Here is a 26,273-nt window from a genome sequence, read left to right as displayed (position 1 = left end):
CACCTCTCTGGAAACATCCAGGCAGACATACGGACAGGTCTCTCCTAGGTGGTTTTTAATCCAGGTACACCGATGGTGAAGATGAAGCATAGCAATCTGCAAATGCTAGAAATTAAAGTGTTTGCAGCCCCAAGCAGCTGTTAGCCTTGCAGCTCTTCTCCTGACTACCCTGGAGTACTGCCTGCTATGTGCGCTTTGTCCGTGGCTCAGTGCTCAGCACTTTGTCTAGATGCCGTGTGCCTGCTCTGCTTCGGTCTGAAGAGATGAAAAGCAGTTTCATCTGCCGCACTGACTGCTACTGTCAGTGGTTGGGGCTGGAAAAGTCCTTCTGGGCATGTCCCTTTTGTCTCCTGCACCCCCTCCTTCCCCTCCTCCTCCAGCTGTCCTAAGGCTGCCTACTCCCAGAGTGGAGGGGAGGCGGGAGAGTGGGGGAGAAAGGCAGCCCAGTGCCCAGGCTCCAGTCTCCCCTGCCTCTCCAGGCCATGGGCCCCCTGCCAGGTGAGGGCACTGGCCAAGGCCCAGTGAGAGCAAGGCAGGCCCCTTCCCTCGCAGGGGCCTGCTCAGAGTTCAAGGGTTCTGAGGAGATCATCCAGGCTTCCTTTAAAACTGCTGCCGCCACCGAGGCTGGAGTTTGGAGTTTGACCTGTGTGGAACCTTTCTCAGCAACAGGCAAGGAGGCAGAACCACTGCTGTCCTCGGCCACTCTCTGCTGCAAAGGACAGGAAATCCTAGGGGTCTCCCTTCTCCCAGTCACTGCTTTCTGCCTCTGAAGTCCCTACAGCCTAGGGCACCAGAGTCTGCATCCAGAAGAAGGTAAGATCCCTCCTCCCTAAGACACCCACTCTCCAAACTGGGAAGCCCTTTGGGTGCAAGGACTGGACAACCACTCTGTCAGAGTTCCCACCTGTGAACTTCACGGGAGTCAGAGAAAGTTCGTTTGCTCCTGGCCTACAGAAGGTGGTTTGGGAGTATCAGTAGCAAAGGCCAGGGGCCCTCAATTCTTCCAAGTCCAGGGACATTGAGGAATGGGAGCCTCGGGCGCCTTATGGTTCAGATGAGGATTTGGAGGTCAGCCTAGTCCAGCCCCCAGGTGTGGCAGAGCAGGCTCCAGAGAGCTAAGGAAGGGGAAAGAGCTGTGAGGGTCACAGGAAGCTGGGCCGGAAGGATGCTTTACTGCTGATAATGAGCAAAGACGAAGCCATGGCCCACCTGCATGCCCACCTGCACTTCTGGGATCTCTCCCAACTGCGCAGCTGCCAGGGAGGGTGGGTACACAGACATACCCTAAGGCCATTGAATATGCTCCAGGGACAGAGCATAGGGCAACGCTGAGACCCAGCCCCCATGGCCGTGAGCTGGTCAGTCCTGGGAAATGGCTGATAGGTGGTTCTGGACCTCTGACTTGGAGAAATGCTGCCTTTGTTGGGATATTTGTTTGCAAGACCTGAGTTTATGGAGTGTCTGCTTTGGGGGCACAAGAGGAGACAGACAAATCATCCCCGCCTTCCTGGTGTTTACAGTACTGTGAGACAAGGGGGTACAGGAACGTTCTACAGATCATGGGCCACGCTTCATTACACCACAGAGTCAAATCACATTTGGTATGAAAGGAAATAACTTGGGGACCTGACAGAGGCCAGGAGAAGGCATTTGGTATCTAAATAATGAGGAGGTAGGGGGAAAGCGTATTAGTCAGAGTAAACGGGGAGCCGAGGACCCTGAGGTCATAGATAACTTTCAAGGAATAGACAGAAGCAAGCAAGTGATCTGATTTATGTTCAAATACGTCTTTGGCTTCCATAGAAGGGAGAGGTTAACAGGAATCTAAATTAGCAGTGGGTAGGAAGAGTGTAACTCCTTGCTCCGAGCTGGACAAGAGTGGAGGTGGCTGGGATGACGGTGGTTTAAGTGAAATGAACAGATTTGAGGATTGTTTTGGAAGTAAAAGAGAACAGAGCTAGAGTCAAATAGATTCAGGAAGTTGAGAAGGACATGCTAAACTATTTGGATGTCTGCATGCCATGATATCTTTGGTGCTTGGACCCAGTACTTGGCACACCAAGTGCTCATATGTCACTTGTTGAATAGATGGTGGGGCGTACTGATGGATGCATGGGTGTGTGGATAGGTGGACGGATGGCTGAATGGGCGGGTGGGTGGATGGATGGATGGACAGATGGATTCTCGAGTGGGTAAACACATGAAAGAGGAATTAATAAGCTGGTGGATGATTGGATCCACGGATGGACGTGACTCAAGGATGCTTTGGGCTCTTCAGGTGTGAATGGCGAGTGACGTGGCCAGAGTGGCAGAGGCACCTGCGCTCCTGATGAAGAGTTTGGTCTCTGGCCGGTGCATGCTAACTTTGAATATCTGTAGGCATCTCTGTGAGATGCCACGTTGGCATTTGAATGACCGTGTCCTGTGACTTCTACTCTGCGATTTCAGAACAGAGCCATGACTGAATGGGATAGGTGAATGGAAAAGACTCATCTAGTTCCCCTGCACGCCCATCTGTCATCCTCTGTGACCCATTAGGGAACAATGCTCTGCCACGCTTAGAAATTCTCCCTTCACCAGCAGAATTGTGGTTTTTCCTAATGGCCTGGGATGAGCCATCCCAAAGTCTCAGAGTCTATCTTCAGCCCTTTCTACAGTCCTATGCCAAGCATCAAGAGGCCAGAAGCCACAGAGGTTGATGAGCCCCTTCTTGTGGCAGCCCTAGGCCACCTCATCCTTCTTGGCCTTGAAGTAGCGCCTCTCCCTGTAGCAAGACTGGTCTACCACCAACTCCCTAGACCAGGCCAGTCTAAAGGCCAGCTTGGGGCTTTGAAATGACAGGTTCCTCCACAGCCGTGGCTGCTGAGTAGCAGGAAGGAGGGTATGAGTGGCTTCAGATCAAGGCTTGGTGTCACATCTGGGATTCTCCTGCCAGGGGTTCCTATGTGATGGTTGGTAGAAGTTGAGAAGTTAAACCTGGTTGGGGCCTAATTCAGTCATTTAACAGGGGCATGGCCTTGACTTTACCTATGCAGTGGGCTAATCAGAGGCCTGACCTAGTAAAGCTGAGTTACAAGTGAGATTCCCTCGTAAGCGGCCAGGTCTCCCTGACAGCTAAGTCCACGCTCTTCCTTCTTCCTCACTGCTGGCATTAGAAGGCTGTGAACATATCAGACATCCTCTTCCAAATGATGTGGCACAGCTTATTTGTTTACCGCGATGGATACCTGACTCTTGTTACCATTTTATAGTTGGGGAAGCAGCCTTGGGGAGAGCTTGTTGCTCTAGACCACAGCTAGAGGAAGCAGAGGTGAGATCCGAGCCAGGGCACTGGGGTCCTAAAGTCTGCACAGCTGGTTTACAATGACACATCTATTTCCCAGGAAGTCTTGGCCCATAGTTAAAATTTGTAACTAGATGGTAGCTGTCATTTTTTTCCTTGGTGCAAGGGAACCACTTCCTGCCTCCCCCCTCCCCTTTTTTTTTCTTTCTTTCTTTCTGGGAAACTTGCCAGTACCTTGGCAGAAGTATCAAGCTTGACACTTCATGTCAGGAGTGTCTCTAACGTACAAGGGAGGCTGCAAACACTGTGTCATGGGTAACTTCTTTTCCACCTGTTGTGAAAAGCTTGAAACACACATAAGTTATAAATTAAAAAAAAAATGTGACCCTTCTCAGCAGGCACACAGAGGGGCCAGGCTGAGACAGAACAAAAGGAACGAATGAACACAAATGGCTACCTATGGTCCTGACCCGTTAGCCCGCTTGCCTGCTTTGGTTCTGCTGGCCCTTGCACTGTGCCGTGGAAAATTTTCACATCTCCCATAGCACAATCACTATGTAAAAGGCCAGAAGGGAAGGGTGGGAGCTGTCCCTGTTTAACTGAGCTTCCTTTTGTGCTCTGGCCACTAGGCAACCTCAAGGGCAGCCTGTTCTGTTTGCAAAGAACGCCTTTGTCAGGACTCTGCCCTCACCCCACCCCTCAGGAAGGGAGCTGGCAGGGGCTCTGAGAAGAGAACCTCAGGGCCCACCGTCACTTGGCCCTCCAAGGCAGGCTGGGATCAGCAACCATGGTGCTCTGCGCAGAAGGTGCTGAGCGGAGGCCATTGTACTGAGCGGTTCTGGGTAGCCACAGCATGGCAAGGGACTGCAGAGAAAACTCATGGGGATGGGAGCAAGGTTGCCTCTCTAGATGAGGAGAACTTGGCACACAGCTAATAAATACTTGCTCTGCTGAGCCCCCAAAGTCTGATAGAGCTCACCATGTAGAGCCTGGCACAGAGATAATATCTAATGATGTTCCATTGAACTTACAGGGCCGGGCACACAGCTGGTACCCACTAAATAAATGTCTTACTGAGTGGCTAGAGAGATGGCTCAAGTGATTAAGAGCCCTTGCTGCTCTTCCAGAGGACTTGGGTTCAGTTCCTGGTACCACACAGTGGCTCATAACATCCTATAACCCTGGAGCCAGAGGATCTAGCACTCCCTCCTGACCTCATGCACTTACACGGTGCACATATGCATGCACATACATGCACCCAGGCAGGCACACACACATAAAGTAAGTAAATAAAACCCTTTAAATAGCTTACTGCATGTCCAGCGCATAACATGGCATAACATAGCTGGGGCTTGACAAATACTTGACTGAGTCCCAGTTCTTAGCACAAAGAAGACACGTGGTCCCTAATGAGTGTCTGTGGGAAAAGAGCAGAGCTAAAGGGAGGGAGGGACAGGAGAGAAAGGTGTGTGTGTAGGTGGGTGGGGCAAGCCAGGCAATTGCCTGGAAACACAATGACCTTCTACCAGTAGCACTTATGGCCTTGACTGTGGCACGTGCAGGGTCTGACCTGGCTCACTTTGGCATCTTGATGTCTTGTGTCTCACCTGTGAGCTGAAGGTGTGACCAGGAGTGTGAAATGAGAGGACACACAGAGAGTGTGTGACTTACTCTGCACCTACGCTAGTCACAGTGAGGTCACACAGCTGTGTGCGGAATGCCAAGGAAGCTGCAGGCAGGCACGCTGCAGCGCTGGGCTCCTAGCATCTGGTCCATCTCCTGTCCCCACCATGAAGATGCAGTCTCCTAGCTCCAAGGTCTCTGAATCACTTAGAAGCTGTGCCAGCCTCCCCTGCAGTGATGAAAGACTTGTTTATCTGCAGGTCCCCTCAGTGCCTGGCAGGCAATGCGCAGGAAGGGGCCTGGGGGTGGAGCTGGGGACAGGGATGGCCCTGAGGCTCAGAGCAGAAGGCTGCTGTCCCCACTCCTTCTAGCTTCCCTTCCTTTCCAGACCTATTTTCTTGATCCATCTACCCCTTTCCAAGGTATAGCAACTATCCCAACCTGTAGCCACACCCTATCCCTATCCAGGGTTCCCTGTTTTGGGAGCAGCCGATCAGCTGAGCTGGGTTCCAGGTCCAATCGTGAGCTGTGTGACTTCAGAGAGAATGCTTTGTCCCTAGGACCCTTAAAGTCAGAGAGAACATTTTCTACCCGGTGGGGTTTTGACCCTTGAGATAGCACCCAAAGTCTGTGGAGCTCCCTCCTCTCCAAGCCTCCAGAGTCTCTCCAGGCTGGAGCCTATAAAACCCCGCCCCCACTCTAAATCCTATCCCTGCTTCACACAATACCATGGCTCGGATATCATCATCCCATTCCTCAGGGGCCCGAGATCATAAATTCCTGACCTGGCTGGGCCTCAGGCCAGGGCAGAGCTGAATGGGCATTTGCCTGCTCCTTCCTTATGTGTTAGGACATGAGACACAATGCCCATCTTTCCAGGGTCTTCCTTTCTCCCTTTCTTGCTTCCTTCTTCACCATAAGAGCTTATATCGACACTCGCTCTTGTCTTCTCTTCCTTTGAGAGGGCCTCGGGGCCCAGGTCTGGAAAGCTGGGACCATCACTGCATCAGGACTAAAAGCAAGATTCTACCTAGGGAGAGACTGTCAAGGCTGGTCAAGAGGGGCCTTGCAGGCCCGGAGCACCCTGGAGGCAGCATCTCCTTTATGGATTCTTGCCGGAGACCAACTTTGGAGGGAGTGGTTGGGGGTTCAGGTCTCAAAAAGGATGTGAGAGGGCGGAGTGGGTGGGTGGGGGGACATGGACATGATCTGAGAGTGAATCTGGATGATATAAAGAAAACGGAATTTGAGAACTGGAGAGCTGACTCAGCCAAGTATAAGTATCTACTGCCCTTCCAGAAGATCCATGTTCGGTTCCCAGCACCCTCATGACAAACCAGACATTCCTACAAAGGTCTGGAACTCCACACATGAGTAGACACATGTACCAGTACACACAGATGTGATACAGGCACATACAACACATAAATAAGCCAGCCAGTTTAAAATGTCAGTAGCAGGCAGGATCACAGCAGGTTCAGAGTCAGCCTGGGCTACATAGTAATTCAGGCTGCACTATATAGCAGGATCCATTCCAAAAGCCAAACAAACCACTCAAAAAGCCATGCACTGAGAAAGAGAAAGACAGTTCCAAGGACCAAGAACACCCTGCTGAGGTACTTAGACCCATTCTAAAAGTCAAAGCAAAACAAGCAAACCACCCAAAAAGTCAATAGCACCGAGAAAGAGAAAGTCAGCTCTAAAGACCAGGTGTATCCTGCTCGGGTGACCTGGGCGCTGTGCAGCTCCCAGCAGAAGCAGGACAGTTTCCCTGTCCCACTTACCCCATCACCAAGTCTTATCAGCAAATTCCCAATACTTTCTCTACTCCTCTCCCTGCGCTGTGGTTAGTGTGTGTGTGTGTCTCTTTAAGAGTTCGTAGGTCACAACCCAAGGTCCAGTGCTATCTATAGTGATAAGGCCGTTGAGAGGTGCTTAGGTCATATAGCAAAACCCTCACAAACGGGATTGGTTTCCTTATAAGAGAAGCTTGCTGGAGACTGCTTGCTCTTTCCACCATGGGAGGAGGCAGAAAAGGCATCATTTAAAGGAGATCAGCCTTCGCCAGACAGCAAATCAGTCATCACCTTGATCATGGGCTCCGAGGCCTCTAGAACTGCAGTCAACGGAGTCATGTCATTGAGAACTTTGTCTGGGGATTGGAGAGATGACCCAGTCATTCAGAGCCCTTGCTGCTTGAGCAAAGCAGCTGGGTTCTGTTCCAACCACTCCTATCAGGCAGCTCCCCAGCACCTGGAATTCCAGTTCCAGCAGATCTGGCACCTTCTTCTGGCCCTGCAGACAGCATCATGCAAATGGCGCACATACATATGCTCAGGCGCAAGTCTGTACACATAAAATCAACCTTTAAAAATGTATTCAGGCTAAGGAGTTTTGTTATAACAGTAGTCGAGGGTAAAGGGATAGGCTCAAGTAGCAGTCAGAGGTGGGCAGGAAGGTGAACGTGAGGAGCCCATGGCTCTGCCTGGGCCATGTATCTCTTTACCCTCTACTGCTTACATTATGGCCTTATTACCGTCAGTACTATACTGCAGTGCTGGGAATGGAACCTAGGGCCTCGTGCACACTAGGCAAGCGCTCCAACACCAAGCCACTTTTCCAGGCCCTCCACTTCTTTATTAAAAATCTGTTGATGACACTCTTTAGCCTGGAGCAAAGGTGTACACTGGGGATGTTGGTCTTTCAGGATGTGAGAACCTTTGGATTGTGACAGTTTATACCACTCGACACGTAGTACGTAGAGACTGGTTTATACCACTAGACACGTAGTATGTAGAGGTCAGTTGCAACACGTGTTGCAGTGCCCAGAACTACTTCATAGCTAAGCATTCCAGACAGTCATGGGGGCAAAAGACATGCTTGCAGTATCTAGAGCCTTCTCCGATTTATGAGAGATACGTGTGTACTTGTTTTGGTTTGGTTTTTTGTTTGTTTGCTTGTTTTTCTTTTTTTCCAAGACAAGGTTTCTCTGTAGCTTTGGAGTCTGACCTGGAACTAATTCTTGCAGACCAGGCTGGCCTCGAACTCACAGAGATCCTTCTGCTTCTGTCTCCCAACTGTTGGGATTAAAGGTGTGGGTCACCATACTCAGCCATGTACTTGTTTTTAATATTTATAATATCTTCTAAAACATTTTTTCCTAAGATTCTTTCTTAAATTAGAAGCATGGTTACCATAGTGATAGCAATATCTCAATTGTAAATTTGTTTTTCTTTCTTTCTTTTCTTCCTTTCTTCCTTCCTTCCTTCCTTCTCTCTCTCTCTCTCTCTCTCTCTCTCTCTCTTTCATTCCTCCCTCCCTCCCTCTTTCCCTTCCCTCCTTCTTCCCTCCTCCCTCCCTCCTCCCTTTGGTGCATATACAAGGTCATGTATGCAAGTATGTGTGCACTTGTGTGCACATGCAAGTGGATGCTAGAAGTCAAGTTAGATCAACCCCAGAAGTCTTTCTTCGAGGACCACACACCTTGCTTTTTTGAGATGACATCTCACTGGGACCTGTGTCTCACAATTAGGCTAGCCTGACTGGTCTGCGAGCCTCAGAGATTTTCCTGTCTCTGGCTCCCAAGACCCTAGATGACAAGATCAGATCACTAAGCCCAGTTTTTTGTTTGCTGTGTATTTCACTGTGATACTGAGGATCAAACTCAGGTCCTCACGCTCATACAGAAGGCACTTTACCAGTGGCCACCCTCAGCCCCAGAGCTTAAATCTTAACATTTTATCTGTTTGTTCCTTCGAGACAGGGTTTCTCTGTGTAGCCCTGGCTGTCCTGGACCTCACTCTGCAGACCAGGTTGGCCTTGAACTCACAGAGATCTACCTGCCTCTGCGTCTTGAGTGCTGGGATTAAAGGTGCACACCACCACCGCTTGGGCGAGAGCTTGGATTCTTTAAAGATCTGGTTTGTCTGAGTCTCTCCATTTGTCATAGATGGTCGCTGTCTCTGGGGATCTGTTCCAGTACTGAGGTGCACACCAGAGACTGTCAGGACTGGCCACTCCTTACCCCACAGCTGACAGGGAATGGCATAAATATGCCCATGCCCCAGTTAGAACCACCTAAGGGATTTTGCTGGCTTCTCATTGTTATTATCCCAGACTCAGTGGCTAAAACAATCCATGCTTCTTACCTTGAGTCCTAGAGTTCAGAGTGCTAGATGGGCCTTGCTGGGTTCAAATCTAGTTGTCAGCAAATGACTGGGGAGACAGCTAAATGGGCAAACTACTTGATGTGCAAGAATGAGGACCTGAGTTCAGATCCCCATGACCCTTGTATAAAGCTGTGTGGTGCACAACTGTGATGTGTGTAATATCTGTAAGCTCTGAGAAAGTCAGAGACAGGCAGGTCCCTGGGGCTTTCTGGGTTGCCAGTCTAGGCACTGGGTGAGCTCCAGGTTCAATGAGAGACTTTATCTCAAAAAATAATGTCGAGAGCCCCCAGATGAAGACACCTAATGTTTACCTCTGCACTCCCCCCAGGTCTGTGCAGCAGCACACACGCAGGCCCATCCACAGCCTACACACCTTCTACCACACACAGGCACACACATATGATTTGCACACCCTGCACCACACACACAGGCCTCAGTGGAACTGAGTTCTTTCTGGAGGCCCTGGGCTAGTCTGCTCATTTGCTTTGTCAGCTTCTAGAAGCCACCTGCACTCTTTGGTTCAGGGACCCTTCATCCCGTGTCCAAATCCAGCAATGCCAAACTGCACACTTCTAAGGCTGTCACCTTTCTGGCCCCTCTGATTCAGTGTCATCTGTGATTGTATTAGATGCTCCAAGGTACTTGCCTATTTTAAGGTCAGCTGGGTAGCGGTCTTATTTCTCTCGGTGAACACTACACAGTCACAGGTTCTGGAGATTAAATGTACATACCTTTGGGCTCATTATTCTGACTATCAAAGGACTCTCTTAAAATGTCCACAGAAGAGCAATCTCCAGTGAAATGGTTTCTAATAGTACTTGAAAGCATGGGTTCTGGAGCAAGGTTATTCACGTTCAAATCCGAATCCTTCCACTTGAGCTGTGTTACCTGGGGAAGCTCGTTAACATTTCTACCTCCTTCTACAAAATGAGGATGATAATGAAAGTGTTCACCTTGCAGGGTAGAAAACACTTAGAGGGAATCCAAGCAGGCCGCAAGTGCTGCATGGGTGTATATTAAATGTATACAATTATGCCGAGCGGTGGTGGCACACACATTTAATCCCAGCACTCAGGAGACACAGGCAGGTGGATTTTTGTGAGTTCAAGGCCAGCCTGGTCTACAACCCCCTCACCCCCCAAAAATGCTTGCAATTAATGGGTGGATGCAGTGTTAGGACAAGACTGCCATGTCTGGCTGGCTCTTCCCATTTTACTCACTGTAGGCCACATGCTTACCAAGTAGAAGCGTGTGCAGACTAGTTCTTTTCTTCTTTTTTGTCTTTTCAACACAAATTTAGACATAGGTAGGAAGAGGGACTTTCAGTTGAGGAATTGCCTTCATCAGATTGGCCCTGGGGCAAGTTTGTGGGACATTTTCCTGACTAATGGTTAATGTGGAAGGTTCCAGATCACTATGGACAATGCCACCCCTAGGTAAGCGGTCTTGGGTGGTATAAGAAAGAAGTCTGAGCAAGCCAGGAAGCAGCACCCCTTACGGCCTCTGTAACAGCTCCTGCCTCCAGGTCCTTGCATGAGCTCCTGAGTTCCGTCAGTGATGGGTTGTGACATGGAAGTGTAAGCCAAGTAAACCCTTTTCTTACCAAGTTGCATTTGGCCATGGTATTTATTACAGCCACAGAAAGCAAACTAAGATACCTGGAAAGAGAGAAGCTCAATTGAGGAATTACCTCCATTGGATTAGCCTGTGGTCATACAAGACATTTTCTTATTTGCTAATTGACGTGGGAAAGCCCAGTCTGCTGTGGGCAGCGCCATCCCTGGGCGGTAGGACTGGTCTGGATAACAAAGGGAGCACAACCTGAGCCTGGGAAGGAACAAGTCAGTGAGCAGTGTTCCTCCATGGTCTCTGCTTCTGTTCCTGCACTGAGCGCCTGACTTTTCTTTCTTCAGTGATGGACTGTAGCATGAAAGACAAGATAAACTCTTTCCCAAGTTGCTTTTGGTTATGGTGCTTGCCACAGCAACAGAAACCAGACTGGGACAAAAAGCATGCTGGGACTTTATGTATCCTATTCTCTTTTTAATAGCATCGTGCTATTTAGCCCAGGTTAGCCTCACACCCAGTAATCCTGTTGGCTCAGTCTCTAGAGTTCTGGGATTACTAACCCGCCCAGTGTTGTCTGTACTCTTTGAATTGTTTGTTCTTTATATTTTGTCGAGCAAGTAGTTGAATCATTAGCAAAAACAAACAAACAAACCAACTGTAGCAATGTGAGCACCTTCTTTGTGTTTTCTCGGTGGGTGGAAGGGTGGGTGGATGGTTGTGGGTGGGGGAGATGAACCTGACTTCCTGAAGCTGGCTCCACCACACCTCCCTTCATCCAGATAGGTCTTTGTAGTTGCTGCTGCTGCTCCATGGGGAGAGGGAGGAAGCCACAGATGGAATGAGGGAAGGGGCTCTGGGGTGCGGAATCTAACTGCTTTGCTCTCCCCAGGACAGGGACGTGCATTCAGCACCATGGAGAGTGGCACCCTCAGCCCTCAACCTCCACAGTCTGATGCCCTGGAGGCTTTCCCCCAGAAGAGTCTGGAGCCTGGGGACATCGCTGTCCTGGTTCTGTACTTCCTCTTTGTCCTGGCTGTTGGATTATGGGTAAGCCAGGAGATGAGGTGAGAGATGGGGCAAGGAGGGAATAGCTGGTCAAAACTCCAAAGTAAACCGTATCCTTTGGGAAAACAAGATACCGAGAGAGGAAGAAATGAACTACAGCAATTAGAACTTGAAGTATGTGGAGGAAGTGATCTCTGTGAGTTCAAGGCCAGCCTGGCCTCTATAACAAGTTTCAGATCAGTCAGGGATACACAGAAAAAAAAAAACCCAAAATATGCAGAGTGCTTGGAGTACATGTCAGGGGTGGAGCACTTGGTTAGAATACAGGAGGTTCTGGATTTCTTTTCTCTTAAATGCACTGTGTATTGACTGTGCTGGTCAATAGGTCAATACATATTCATTTGTTATTTCATGTGATTTGCAAGGAAGATCTCTTTTTAGAAAACCAATATTTGTCTTACTCTATGCATATGTGCATGTTTGATTGTACCCACAAAAGTCAGACGAGGCCAGAAGAGAGTGTGAGGTCCCCTGAGTTACAGAGGGTGTGGGTCACCTGATGTGTGTGCTGGGAACCAAATTCAGATTCTCTGAAAGAACCATATGCACTCTTAATCACTTAGTTGTCTTTCCAACCCCTCAAGGAAGAGCTTTTTTTTTTTAAAAAAAAAATATATATATATTATGCATGTATGCCTACAGGCCATAAGAAGACACCAGATCTCATTACAGATGGTGGTGAGTTGCCATATGGGTGCTGGGAATTGAACTCAGTCAGTACTCTTAATCTCTGAGCCATCTCTCCAGCCCCACCTCAAGGAAGATCTTATATCATTTTACAAACAAAAGAAACCTAGGTACAAAGAATTTAGATTATTTTTTGTTTTTTGTTTGTTTGTTTGCTTGTTTCGAGACAGGGTTTCTCTGTAGCTTTGGAACCTGTCCTGAAACTAGCTCCTGTAGACCAGGCTGGCCTCAAACTCACAGAGATCTGCCTGCCTCTACCTCCTGAGCCACCACCACCCGGTCGGAATTTAGGTTCTTTAATCTAATACTAAATTATGAGACTTGAAGCTAGAATCTGCATTCCCTTTACTTTGAAGCCTATGCTCTCATATATATATATATATATATATTCATTTTATGGTAATATAACTATAGTCACATGATTCAAAATTAATAGCAGTTTAATAAATATCATATAAAGTCCCACTGTGACCATTCCCTTCTCAGTTGACCACTATTATTAACTTGTGAGCATTTGACATACTGTTCACTAATGTACTCTTCCAGGTTTAAAAGCAAATCAGAACAAATTATATGTACTTTGTAGCCAATGTCTTGCTACATAACCCAGCCTAGCTTCAAACTTGTGATCCTCCCGCCACCGGCTAGCTTCCTTAGGCTAGCGTTAGTCCGCACACTCAGCAGTGATGTATGCCGGTCTGTTCACTCTTAGTAACAATGCACTGATTTCATTTTTGCCAGCCTGACACGGAGAAAGAATATCTCAGGACATTGCTAACATTCACTTACAGTGAATGAGGCTGGACACCCTTCCAGAGAGTATGCTTAAGAAATACTTATGGGGTCTCTGGGTGTGGTGGCACACGCCTTCAATCTTAGAGGCAGGCCGATCTCTGTGAGTTCGAGGCCAGCTTGGTCTATAAAGTAAGTTCCAGGACAGCCAGGCTGTCCTGTCCAAAAGGAAAGGAAAGGAAAGGAAAGGAAAGGGAAGCGAAGCGAAGGGAAGGGAAGGGAAGGGAAGGGAAAGGAAGGGAAGGGAAGGGAAGGGAAGGGAAGGGAAGGGAAGGGAAGGGAAGGGAAGGGAAGGGAAGGAAAGGAAAGGAAAGGAAAGGAAAGGAAAGGAAAGGAAAGGAAAGGAAAGGAAAGGAAAGGAAAGAAATCACTTGTAGGATCAGGCAAGATGGATCAATGTGTAAAGGCATTACTGCCAAGTCTGGCAACCTGAGTTTGATCCCCAGAACTCACATAGTGGAAGGAGAGAACTGACTCCCACAAACTGTCTTCCGATTTTCACACATCTGCCATGGCAAGTACATGTTCACACATACTAACGTGTGCATAAACACACACACACAAACACAAATGAATACATTAATAACTGTAACTTAAAATTTTAGATAGAAAAGAATTACTAATGGGCTAGCTCAGTTGGTAGACTGTGTACCTAGCGTGTGTGTGTGAGGCCCTAGGGTCGGTCCCCAGTGCAGCATAAACCGGGCACAGTGATGCACAACTATAGTGCTGACCCTTGGAGATGTAAAACGCGAGGTTCAGAAGTTCAAGGTCACCTTCAGCTACACAGGAGTCTGAGGTCAAGTCTAGGCTACACAAACCCCTCATGTTAAAGTTTAATCATTGCGTACTGGCAGTGAGAGGCAGAACCTTCAGGGAGTGGTTGTCAGGAGGGGGCAGCCTTAGACAAGAGACGGGCACAGCCAGTCCTTTCTGTGCCCCTCTTCTCTCCCACCACATGAGGGAGAACACAGAGAAGGTTGCATTTAGAGGGACAGTCCCTCTCCAGAGGCACCTTGGCCTTTGATCCCAAGCTCTCCAGAATTGTGAGAGAGACATTTTGGTGTTTACAGATCCCTACCTCTGGGTACTGGCAGCTCAAATAGACTGGAACTTGAGCCATAGCCTCTTCAACCAGTGATACCAGTTCCCAAACAGCAACCTCATAGGGGTGGGTGAGGATTAAAAGAAGCTGCTGTTGGCTGTGCATGGCTCACACCTTTAATTGCAGCACTCAGGAGGCAGAGGCAGGCAGATCTCTGTGTTATGCCAGCCTGCGCTACATAGTGAATTCCAGGTCAGCCAGTGCTACATTGAAAACTCATCTCAAAATTTAAAATAAAAAAATGTAATTCACATCTGTAATTTTTCATGGCAGTTGTTAATTATTTAAATTTATTTAATTATCTAAATAAATTACATTTATAGGCTGGAGAGATGGCTCAGTGGTTAAGAGTACTGACTGCTCTTCCAGAGGATCCGGGTTCAATTCCCAGCACCCACATGGCAGCTCACAACCATCTGAAGATCCAGTTGCAGGGGATCTGACACCTTCATACCAATTCAAACAAAATAAAGTTAAATAAACTATAAAAAATGTTTTAAAAATAAATAAATTACATTTATTTAAAATGTAATTATTTTAAATGTATCTGTGAAAGACCTCATAGAAACATTTTCTAGAATACTAAAAACAATGAAACTTATTTTGAGCTGCCACTGGCAAGCCACAGATCTGCAGCTCAGACGTCTAGAGGATCCTGTAGGTTATCACAAACATGTGAGCCGGGTGGTGGTGGCACACACCTTTAATCCCAGCACTTGGGAGGCAGAGGTGGGTGAATCTCTGAGTTCGAGGCCAGCCTGGTCTACAAGAGCTAGTTCCATGACAGATTCCAAAGTTACAGAGAAACCCTGTCTTGACAAACCCAAACCAAAAAACAAAAACAAAAACCCAAACAAACAAAACACCATCAGCAGCAACAACAAAAACACATGATGTGGGGACTGGCAGGGCTGCACTGGCCAGAGATGAGGTCTGCCTTAAGACATTCACATCAAAGTTTCAGTCAGACAAAATGAATCTCACTCCATAGCCTCCCCATTCACAGTCCCCGCCATCTTCGGACACCTGAGCACTGGCATTCTCCTCACTTACCCTCTTCTTCCTTGCAGTCCACGGTGAAGACCAAGAGGGACACAGTGAAAGGCTACTTCCTGGCTGGAGGCGACATGGTGTGGTGGCCTGTAAGTGGTCTCTGGTTCCATTCCTCACTTGGCAGGCTGGGAGAAGTTCTGTGGTGGACGTTCGCCTAGTGTACACAAGGCTCTGGTTCCCAATCCAGTCATTCCTCAAAGACTCTTCAAGCCCTGGCATTGCTTTGCTCCATATTGTCTTCAGGTTGGAGTGAAAGCTAAAGAAAGTCTTGCTCCAATTCAAATTTATTTACACAAAAAGAACCTGTCAGTGCACCTATAGGATGGTTGCAGAGGCCCAGTTTATCAATATTACTACAACCTGCTGACCTAGTTTCTCAAAATATCTCTCCACCATCTATTGATCTATCATCAATCTTCATCTATCCATCCCTCAATCCATCCCTCATCTGTCACTTATCTGCCTCGGCTTCTCTCCTGTAAATGGAGACTGCTCGTTCATTTCCCAGCTGCCCAGACCCAAATAATCACACAGAAACTATATTAATTACAACATTGTTTGGCCTATTAGCTCAGGCTTCTTATTAACTAACTCTTGCATCTTAAATTAACCCATTTCTATTAATCTGTGTATCACCATGAGGTTGTGGCTTACTGGGTAAGGTTTTATCTGCTGAGTCTTTCTCCTTAGGCAGCTACATGGCCTCTCCTTGACTCTGCCTACTCTTTCTCTCTGTCTCTGTTCAGATTTCCTGCCTGGATTTACTTTGCTAAGCCATTGGCCGAAACAGCTTCTTTATTAATCAATGGCAATAAAATATATTCACAGTATACAAAGGGAAATCCCACATCATCTCCCCTTTTCTGCCTAAATAAAAAGGAAGGTTTTAACTTTAACATAGTAAAATTACATATAACAAAACAGGTATCAAGCAAGAATTACAGTTAAAATATTTCTTTGTGAATCTAAAGTTTCATATCTAATTTATCTTTTATCATAACTAGGAAAAATTGTAATTATCTGTCTTCAACATTTCAAAGACCTCAGAAGGATATAATATTACTTAAGTAAACAGGAAGTGCATTGTAAGCAACTTCCAAAACTCTAGATTAACAGAGACATTTGGCTGTTTGGTTAGTCACCCAAAGTTCTTCTGTAACATTGGGGCACCCATCTTCAGCCTACAGTAGCTGACAGATTTTTTTCATGAATCAGGAAATTTGAAAGATTGCTTTGCCTATATTGGCAGTTTGTCAGTTACTTTCATCTGTGTCCTGCAGAATATCTGACAGACTCTTTCATGAAGCAGGAACCCTACAGGACTGTCTCACCTTCTTTAGGCAAGTTCAGCAGTCATTTTTCTGTGGGTCTGGCATGTCCAGTTCATACAGCATACTGTCAAGCAGTCCAGGCAAGAGCAGTTTCTTGCCCAAATGGCTAAAAATCTCTATAAAGAACCTTTTTGATGCCCATCTTACAGGAGCCACACCTCTGCTCTCTGCCAGCAAACAGAGTCTATCTTTAAAAAATGTGGCTACCACGAAGCTATGCTTAACTCTGTTCTTTTGTGTCTAGAATTCCTTCCCAAGATCTCTCAGTTTTTATGTAGGTGTAGTTGACCCACATTGGGCGCCATTTGTAAACAGAGACTGCTTGTTCATTTCCAGGCCACCCTGAAACTATATTAATTATAACACTGTTTAGCTTATTAGCTCAGGCTTCTTATTAACTAACTCTTGCATCTTAAATTAACCCATTTCTATTAATCTGTGTATCGTCATGAGGTTGTGGCTTACTGGGTAAGGTTCTGTCTGCTGAATCTTTCTCCCTAGGTAGCTACATGGTATCTCCTTGACTCTGCCTACTCTCTCTTCTATCTCTGTTCAGATTTCCTGCCTGGTTTTAATTTGCTAAGCCATTGGCTGAAACAGCTTTTTTGTTAACCAATGGTAATAAAACATATTCACACTATACAGAGGGGAATCCCACATCACTCTCCTACTGTAAGATCTCAATAGACAAACAATTCCAACTTCATGGAAAACACCACTCCAGACTGTTTACCCTCTTCAGGGCCAGGCTAGCATGGGAAGAGCTTCTGCCTCCCTGACTGCATCCCTGGAAAATGTTTTATCTCTGATTACATCTCAAGTTCATCACTGTACCATCACCATGGCTAGGGTAGACTGCTGCACTGCTGAGCTCAAGTGTAGCATGATTCACAAAAACCCACAGGCAGATATTGGGGTTCAAGCTGAAGACCAGAAAAGCAAAGCCGCCAATCACTAGAGAGTTCTTACCTCTATGAAATCTTCAGATTGAAAAAAAGAGTGAGTTCCTGTCTCATCCCACCTGATATTCCTCTCTAGTACTGGGATTAAAGGTGTACACCACCACCACCGAGCCTCTATGGCTAACTAGTGTGGCCTCTGGGATTAAAGGTGTGTGCCACCACTGCCTGGCTTGTGTGGCTAGCTTTGCACTCTGATCTTCAGGCAAGCTTCATCTGTTAGATCATAAACAGAATATCACAATACCAAAGCCTTACTGTCATGCTCAGCCCCTGCCCTGGAGAGTGCGGACTGAGCTGCTAAACTCAGAATGAAAATATGAGAACACTCCTGGGACCAAGTGGAGTGAATGCTGAAGGCACAGATTACAGACCCAACAGTCCAATTAGCTATTCCTTTTTAAGTGGACCTATAGATACCGTCAAATACACATACACATACACACACACATACACATACACGTACACACACACACACACACACACACACACGCATGCATGCACATGTTGCTGAGTTGGAAAGCAGAGCTGGTTTACATCATGAAGCATTTAGCTGTAATCCTGTCCACCATGGGTGCTACAGACAGTTTTTCAAGCTGTGCCCTCCACAAATATGGCAGGTAGGATAGAATGGTCCAACAGTCTCTATTTCCCCACTTGTCTTGGTTTCTTTGAAGAATGGTTTGAACTAGGAATGGGGACAATTTCCCAGGTGCAGCTCCAGGACCTTTCCCTTTTGTCTCCCCACAGGTGGGTGCATCCTTGTTCGCCAGCAATGTTGGAAGCGGACACTTCATCGGCCTAGCAGGATCCGGTGCCGCTGTGGGCATTTCTGTTGCTGCCTATGAGCTTAACGTGAGTTTTGCCGTGAGACAGACATCTCCCCTTTGTTCTACAGAAGAACCCTGGGGAGGTGTGGGAATGCTTGTCATTTTAAACATGAAATGGCATTTTTAGTTCAGCAAACAGGAGGTTTTAAATGTACTCCTAGCCAACAAAATTTATTTGGATCTCTCTGTATCTGCTTGGTGGTGACCCATCGGGCCACAACCCCGAAAATCACGAGGTGAGGGCTCAGGATGCTTTCTTGGAGAAGTGGAAAAAGGCAAGTGGCAGGGGACAGGAGGCATAGCTGTGTATTTTAAGTGTCAGTTGGCCATTACTGGAACAAAATGCTTAGTGGGATGTGTCCTTCATGTCCCTGGAGACATGGAGATGTCATATCGGGCATCTCAGAGTGGCTTCTCCTGCAGGCGGTTGTCTTTCACAAACATGAGCCCTTTTACAGTTTTTACAGACACCTTTGTCACATATGCCCTCACATGGTAGAGTCGCCTCCAGGCTAGAACTAGGTGGCCTTGGCCTTCATGCTGTGACCCTGGTCAAGTTACTTGACTTTTCTGGACTTCCTGGATACATTAGGGAGTAACCATGGGTCCCTGCCATGTGTGAGGTTTGATTCAACTCCTAATTGTGAAGGGTGCAGAGGAGATGCTGGCATAGGTTAACTGCTTCTTCAGTACCATTGGGCCGATTCCCCTGAAGGCCCTCTTATGTTTAATTCATAACAGAGGAAGATGGCTCTTGAGACCTGTGGTAACTCTCTCAGAATCCTCAGCTCCCTTTTGGTATAACCCACCACTGCAGGGGAAGGGTGATGCAGAACTGACCAAAGAGGACAATGTTGTGTTTAGGAGACAGAATTAAATGTCCCCCAAGTCTCTCCTACTTAATCATCTTCTCTCCCTCTCTCTTTCTCTCCCTGTTTTGGGTGGTTTTTTTTTTGTTTGTTTGTTTTGTTTTGTTTTTTTGAGGGCCTCACTATGTTGCTCAGACTGGTCTCAAATTCCTTGGCTCAAATGATCCCATCTCATCCTCCAAGAAGTTGAGGCCTCAGGCGCTCTGCTGTGTGCTGTTAACCTCTTGTCATGTTAAACATGGATAGATATAAAGGCCAGGAAAAGTGAGCCACTCAGCAAGGAAGTGATTAATTCGGGGGGGGGGGGGGTGGAGTGTAGGCTAGACCAACTCAAGACACAGGGAAATGGCTCCATCGTGTGGGCAGAGCTGACTGTGTTCTTTTGAGCAGGGCTTGTTTTCTGTGCTGATGCTGGCCTGGATCTTCCTTCCCATCTACATTGCTGGTCAGGTGAGTGTGAAGGAAGGGGAGGCAGTATGGCATGGGAACACCCTTGGGAAGGCCAGCCCGTATCCCCTCCCACCTGTGAATAGCCATCAGACAGCCATTAAGTCTCCTGGCACTGGGGCCAGACGTTGAACAGGTGAGAAGGAACAAAGGAACCCCATCCCACACAGGTCTGACTGGTACCCAATATCCTCAGCACACACGGGGTACTCAGAGGCTGGCCTCAAAACATCTTTTCAATGTCAGAACACAAAGATAAGCCTTGCGGTTCCTTACATGCATAAGCCATAACATGTTGCTTTTAGCTAAAATTCAAGCACACATATATATCCATATGCATGTATGTGATGCAGTGGTTCCTTTCCTTTACGCTCAAATCTATAAAAGCTATTTCTGACTGAGATGGAATGTCAACGTAGTGTTGCCAAACAAGAAATCTACATATGTTTGTGTCTACATGTGTGTCTGCTGGGGATGGAATCAGGACAGCTAACACCAAGCCACAGTCCTGGCCTAGACTTGGTGGAAAGCTGTTTGCAAAACTTTTCTAATACCACTGTCAGCTCCTTGTCACTCATGTCCCTTAGGCCTTCGTTTCTGTCAAGTCACATGGCATCATAACCACCCATTGAGTGCGCAATAAATGACTTTAACTTCGTAATATGTAAATTCATAAATAGGCAAAGTGGGAGGAGTTTGGGCATTAGAAATTATGTAAAGTTTAAAAGTAGTAGTGTCAGGACAGAGGGATTCCCCTGGGGAGGTTGTCAAGAGTCTAAAGAAGGCTTGGACGAGCAAGGGGTCCTGGGTCTGCTCATGAAGTCTTGCAAAATAGGTAAAATAGGGTGCATGCACAAAATATCTCAGGTGTTTCAACACAGGACTGGGAGTGATGAGCATGAATGTGTGTGTGTATGTGTGTGTGTATGTGTGTGTGTGTGTAAGTATGGATGCATGTGTACCATAGAATTTGTTGAGGTCAGAGGACAACTTTCAGGAACTGGTTCTATCTTTCCATGGGTTCTGGGGATCAAACTCGGGTTGTCAGACTTGGGCTGCAGGCACCCTTTACCTACTGCTAAGCAATGGGTTTGAACTGACAGACTGGGAGTAGGAGAGGCGGTGGTGAGATGCAGGTTGTTCACCAGGGTTGAAGGGGGATTGACGGGTGTTCTCAGCTGATGGATCCCATTTTTTTCTGGCTAGTAGAAAACAATGTCACCTGCTGAGGGGCTGGCTGGCTAGGGGGCATGGGGTGAGATTGAGAAAAGTCACAAAGATCTGAGAAAGCTCAGGATGCTGTAGCTGCTTGTAGTGGAGAACCCGTCAACAGCCACAGTGCCTTCCAATGAAGGCGGGACATCCTTTCATGGTACGCAAGGCCAGGAAAAGGCACAATGTAAACAGAGCGGAGCCACTCTCGCACTGTTCTCTAACAAGATGAAACTGGGACTATGGTGCAGGTCAATGGTACCTTAGCAGCCCAGACAGATGAGGCCCTGGGTTCCATGTTCAGCGCCACAAAATAAGGAAAAATAAAATAAAATTCCTGGGATTTTTTTTTAGACATCCTTTGGGCGGCATCTTTCAGGTATGCAAAGGAGAGAGTGAGCCCATGCTGGGTAAGTGCCACGGTACTGAGAGCCTAAACCACCGTCCAGTTTGCTTTTACTGGAAGTCAAGGCAGGCGTGGCAGCACATAGCAAACATACAGGAAAGCCATAAAGCACACGCGTGTCGCTTAGCCAACTGCTGTAAAATGAACACCCATATCCAGATGTGAACCTCTCTTCCAGATGCTTTCTTCTCCTTGAGTCCCAGCCACTCACAGCTTCGAGAATATGCCCTGCAGAATGGAGCTCCATGCAGCTGATGTAGGGCCTTAAAGCTGTGTATGGGTAGAACTGGGATGTGGGTAGCTAGTCATCCTCAGCTACAGAGTGAGGCGAGAGGTGAGATGGGAATCCGCTGCCCTCGCCACTGTGGGGTAGGTCGGCTCCAGCTTCTGTAATTAACCATTCGGCCACATGTGGGCTTTTAGTTTGTTCTGCTGGGCTGTGAGGGACAATGCTGCTTAATGACACCTTATTACAAGTTATTTTGAGACGAGGTCTTGCTCAGGCTGGCCTCCCACCCACAATCCTCCTGCCTCAGCCTCCTGAATACTGACTGGAATTGCAGGTAGCTTCTACACCTGGCTTACACAAGTTTTAATGCACGAAAACACATGCCGAGGGCGAGAATCTTCAGTGAGGGGAGCCCCCAGGCTTATCTTAGGTTCACATGAGGCGGCCAACCCTTCTTCCAAAGCAGTTTCGCTCCCCACTCCTTGAAGTGTTTGGGAGGCCATGTTGTGCAGTACTGAAACATCCTTACCAACACTTTGGTATTGCCTGATGTTAAAACTCTGTGAGCTCTGTGTGTGTGTGTGTGTGTGTGTGTGTGTGTGTGTGTACAGTGCCCATGAAGGCCAGAAGGAGTCAGATCCCTGGAGCTGGAGCGACAGGTGGTCGTGAGTCACTCGATGTGACTTGCTGCAAGAGCAGTAAAAGTTCTTAACTACACAGCTGTCACCCCAGCGCCACCTCTGAACTTTTAATTGTCAATTCTAATGACTTTCTGGTCCTTTGAAAATCATCTCTGAAGCTTGTAGACACAGTCTGGGCCTGGACTGTCCCCTGAAGGTCATAGTGTTACCCTGGATCTCCAGTCAGGTGGTCATTAGAGGAGGGATTTAAGAGGTGGGGCCCTTGGCGAGGGCTGTGGGACCACTGTCTCTTCCTTTGCTTCTCTTTACTTCCTGACAGTGAGGAAGGCACCTTTCTAGGCCATAGGCTCCCATCGTGGTGCCGCCTCAGGTCTAAAGGGACAGGGACAGCATCAAGGACAGCACCATGAGCACCTGAGCCCAGATTAAACTGTGAGCCTTCACGAACTGACCACCTTGAGTGAAGGAAAGCCACTAGAGGGTCATCTAGAACTTTCGCGCAGTTTTATGTTTTAAGCTGTACCACTTGTTTCACTGATTTATAAATTCTGGAGTTTACAAAGTCAGCTCTAGAAATAAGCTGTTGGGGTACTTAGGGGCTACAAATATCCTTTCTATTCTGAGGCTTGTCTTTTTCACTGCTCCTCTCTGTGTGTGTGTGCGCGCGCGTGCGTGTGCGTGTGTGTGTGTGTGTGTGTGTGTGTGCGCATGTGTGTCAGGAGTGCCTTTCACAGGTCAGGGAGGCATTCTATCCTGTTACACCTAGTCATTCACTTAATTACTGGAGTTTCTCCATAAACCGATTTCAGTCTTACCATAGTCTCATTTATCACCTTTCATTTCAATGTCTTGCTTAAAATGTCTTTTTCTAGTTAGGTGTGATGGTTCATGCCTGTTATAGTAAGATTTAGAAGGCTAAGGCAGGAGGATTGCCATGAGTTGGAGACAAGCCTAGGCCACATGAGTTCCAGGTTAGTTTGGCCTATAAAGTATATAAACCTTTTCTCGTATAACAAAACCAAAAATCTTTACCTACTCCAAGGCCAAAGATATTTTTCTGAATACTATCTTCTAAAATTTTTCCATTTGCTGTTATCCGCTGAGAATTTATTTTCTCTTCATTATTTGCATGTGCATATATATGTGTGCACATGTATGTGGTATACATGCATGCTTATGCACATGTATATCTGGGCTAGAGTTCAGCCTTAGGCATTGTTTCTCAGGAGCCGACACCACCTTATTTTCTTAAGAGAGGAATTCTCACTGGGATCTGGGGCTCACCAATTCGACTAGGCGGACTGGGCGGGATCCTGTCTCTGCCTCCCTAGTACCGGGATTGCTAAGTGTGCACCACACCTAGTTTTTACATGGATTCTGAGGATTGGACCCTGGTCATCATAGACTGAGACCTCCCCAGCCCTTTGATGCCACTGCACTTTACAGACTGAAACCTCCCCATACTAGAGGTCAGTGTCAAATACTTGCATCCTTAGAGATTGGCTCTGCTTATGAACATGGAGATTGAGCCATAGCCCTCAGGTGTCACCAAGCAACCGTGGTGCACTCTGTCATTTCCTCTCTGTGACTGACCATCCAGTGAAGAGCCATGCATTGAGCTTCATGCAGGTGGCACTGATGTCACAGAGTAGTGAGGGAGTTCCCATGGGCATGAATTGGGGGGCAAACCGGACCTGATCTGGAGAGAGGACACAGTTTCTGAGATCCCCCTCCAAAGCCTCCACCATCAAGGGAGTGTGTGTGTGTGTCAGCCAGAGCCCTGGGAGCTGGAGTGGTAATCTCCAAGGGTGGGTGTCTTTTGTTCAACTTATCTTGTTTTAGTTAGCTTTTGGGAAAGTCTCTTAAATTCAAGCTGACCTTGAATTTGTGACCTTCCTGCCAGGATTATGGGTCTGTGCTACTTTATCTATCTATTATCTGTTTCTTCTGCCCATTCAGTCAGCACCAGCAAGAGTGATGGTGATCCCTTGGGCCTTCCTCACTGAAGTCAGTTGTGGTTTGTGTCTGTAGTCGGAGGAGTATGTGGTCTAGGCTTTCTGACTCACTGGGCTATTTCCTGAATGGTTTGCACTTCAGAATAAAGGCTACCTTCGAGATCGGAAAATTCGTGTAGTGTGTGAATGAAGCAAGCTCTCCTTTGTTTCCTTCCTCTTCCTCTTCTTCCTCCTCTTCTCCTGTCTTTAATAACTAGAAACTTCCTGTAGCAGCTATCCTCGACTGATCCCAGGGGCAACTGATAGTGAGAGCCAATGAGAGGAGTCTAGCTCAGGAGCCAAGCCCAGATGGCAGTTGTCTTGTCATTGGCAGATTAGATAGTGGTTGTCCAGAGTGGCTGTTTTGAAACATTTATCTGAATGGACCGGGGCACCCATTGTACTCCCTGATTAAGTCTCAAGTCCCACAGTGTACAAGGCTTGCATTATTTCCGACAGTGTCAGAGCTCCATATAAAATACTTTTGGAAACTTCCTGCTGAGATTACCTTGGAGCAAATCAGAGGATTTATGCAGGACATCCACGGGAGTCAGAATCCCAACTTGCCTTTTAAGGAGAAGAGACGAAGAGAGGAGCTTTATTAAACCTGTCACAAATATCTATTGTTATCTTTATTTTTTACCAATATTTTAATATGAAAAATTCAAACATGCATAAGCATTTAACTTATCTCACTCAAAACACTAGAACATTCAGTCAGATTCTACTATTAAGTTACTAGCTTAACTTTTTTGAGTCAGGTTTTTACCAGGTAGCCCAGGCTGACTTCAAACTGGTAATCCTCCTGCCTCAGTCTCCAGAATGCTGAGATCACTGCAAAGGCTTGTTCTTGAAGCAGGTCTGGCCACTGAGATAAACAGGGGAGGGGTTTATTCTCACATTTCCAGAGGTTTTAATCTCTTGTTAGCAGACTCCCTTCCTTTCAGACCCATAGCAGGGCAGAAACATCATGGAGGGGAAAGATGGTGGGGAAGGTGGCTCACTTCATGGTCCCCCAGAAAGCAGAGACACCAAGGGGCTGGTGACAAGCCAGCCATCAAGGCAGGTCTTCAGTGACCCACCCTTCCAAACAGGTCTTCTTCCTAGCTCCCACCACCTTCTGATGATATCATTAAGTTAGGAACCCATCAGGAGATTAATTCATTGCTAGTCAGAGCCCTTCAGATTCAACCACTTCTCTGACTGGGTCCATCGACTGGAACCAAGTCTTCCACATGTGAGCTTCTGGAAGAGGCTGAGTACAAACACAGCCTTTCCAAACGTAGAAATATGCCCCATGAGTACCATTATCCCATCCTTCCCCATCTGACTCCTGGGACCTGTGGAAGAACATCCGCTGGTCGGAGGTCCCAGAGTGGCTGAGAGAGAAATCCATATCCTTCAAACACTGCAACCCAAATCATGGCTCTTAGCAGCATGGCCGTCCCTGAAGCATCCCACATGGAGCGACAGTCTCTGTTTCAGACCCCCAGCCCCGCATCCAGGCGCTGGCAGAACTCAGCGTCTCTGGGATAAAGATGCTCTGTGTACCATCTCTTCCTTCTGCATATTCTAGTCCCAGAATTCCAAAGGGAGGATGAGCAGATGGAGATTTCTGCAGTGATTTCAGTGCTGTTTGTGGGGCCAAACATGCCCCCACCATGGAGTGAAACTCCTTTCTAAGACCTTTCAAGGCTGTGTTGTTTTGGTTTGGTTTTATTTATTTGTTTATTTTTTTTTTGACAACAGGGTCTTACTGCACAACTTTAAACTCTCAATCCTCCAGCCTCAGCCTCCTGAGTGTTGGGATTACATGCATATACCCACCTTGCTTGGTGGGTCTTGCCCCTTAAGTTTTGAAGTGAGTTTTATTTTGCTCTTAACCGACATGCAATCACTGTGGGAGTTTCATCTTATCAGGGGACAGAGAGGGCAAAGTCTCGTGTGCACTTGGATACCCTTAGCACTTCAGCAACGTTCTCTCTCGCTCCTCTCTTTTAAAATAAAAA

At 47.2% G+C, this 26,273-nt stretch overlaps 1 protein-coding gene across 1 annotated transcript in view; it reads left to right on the top strand.

The window, feature by feature from the left end:
* The first annotated feature begins 574 nt into the window (after positions 1-574).
* The window catches only part of Slc5a11 (solute carrier family 5 member 11), a 56,618-nt gene continuing 30,919 nt past the window's right edge, over positions 575-26,273 (top strand). Inside the window, exons 1-5 of the mRNA XM_087908480.1 lie at positions 575-813; positions 11,534-11,691; positions 15,364-15,435; positions 18,387-18,491; positions 19,726-19,785. Coding sequence (XP_087764606.1) covers positions 11,557-11,691; positions 15,364-15,435; positions 18,387-18,491; positions 19,726-19,785 — 372 coding nt within the window. The 5' untranslated portion in view covers positions 575-813; positions 11,534-11,556. The remainder of the gene's footprint in view (positions 814-11,533; positions 11,692-15,363; positions 15,436-18,386; positions 18,492-19,725; positions 19,786-26,273) is intronic.

The sequence above is a fragment of the Myodes glareolus genome, chromosome 7 (genome assembly GCF_982192425.1).
Source record: "Myodes glareolus chromosome 7, mMyoGla1.1, whole genome shotgun sequence".
Lineage (NCBI taxonomy): Eukaryota > Metazoa > Chordata > Mammalia > Rodentia > Cricetidae > Myodes > Myodes glareolus.
The sequence above is the reverse complement of the archived record's forward strand: the minus strand, read 5'-3'. Positions and strand labels throughout refer to the sequence as shown.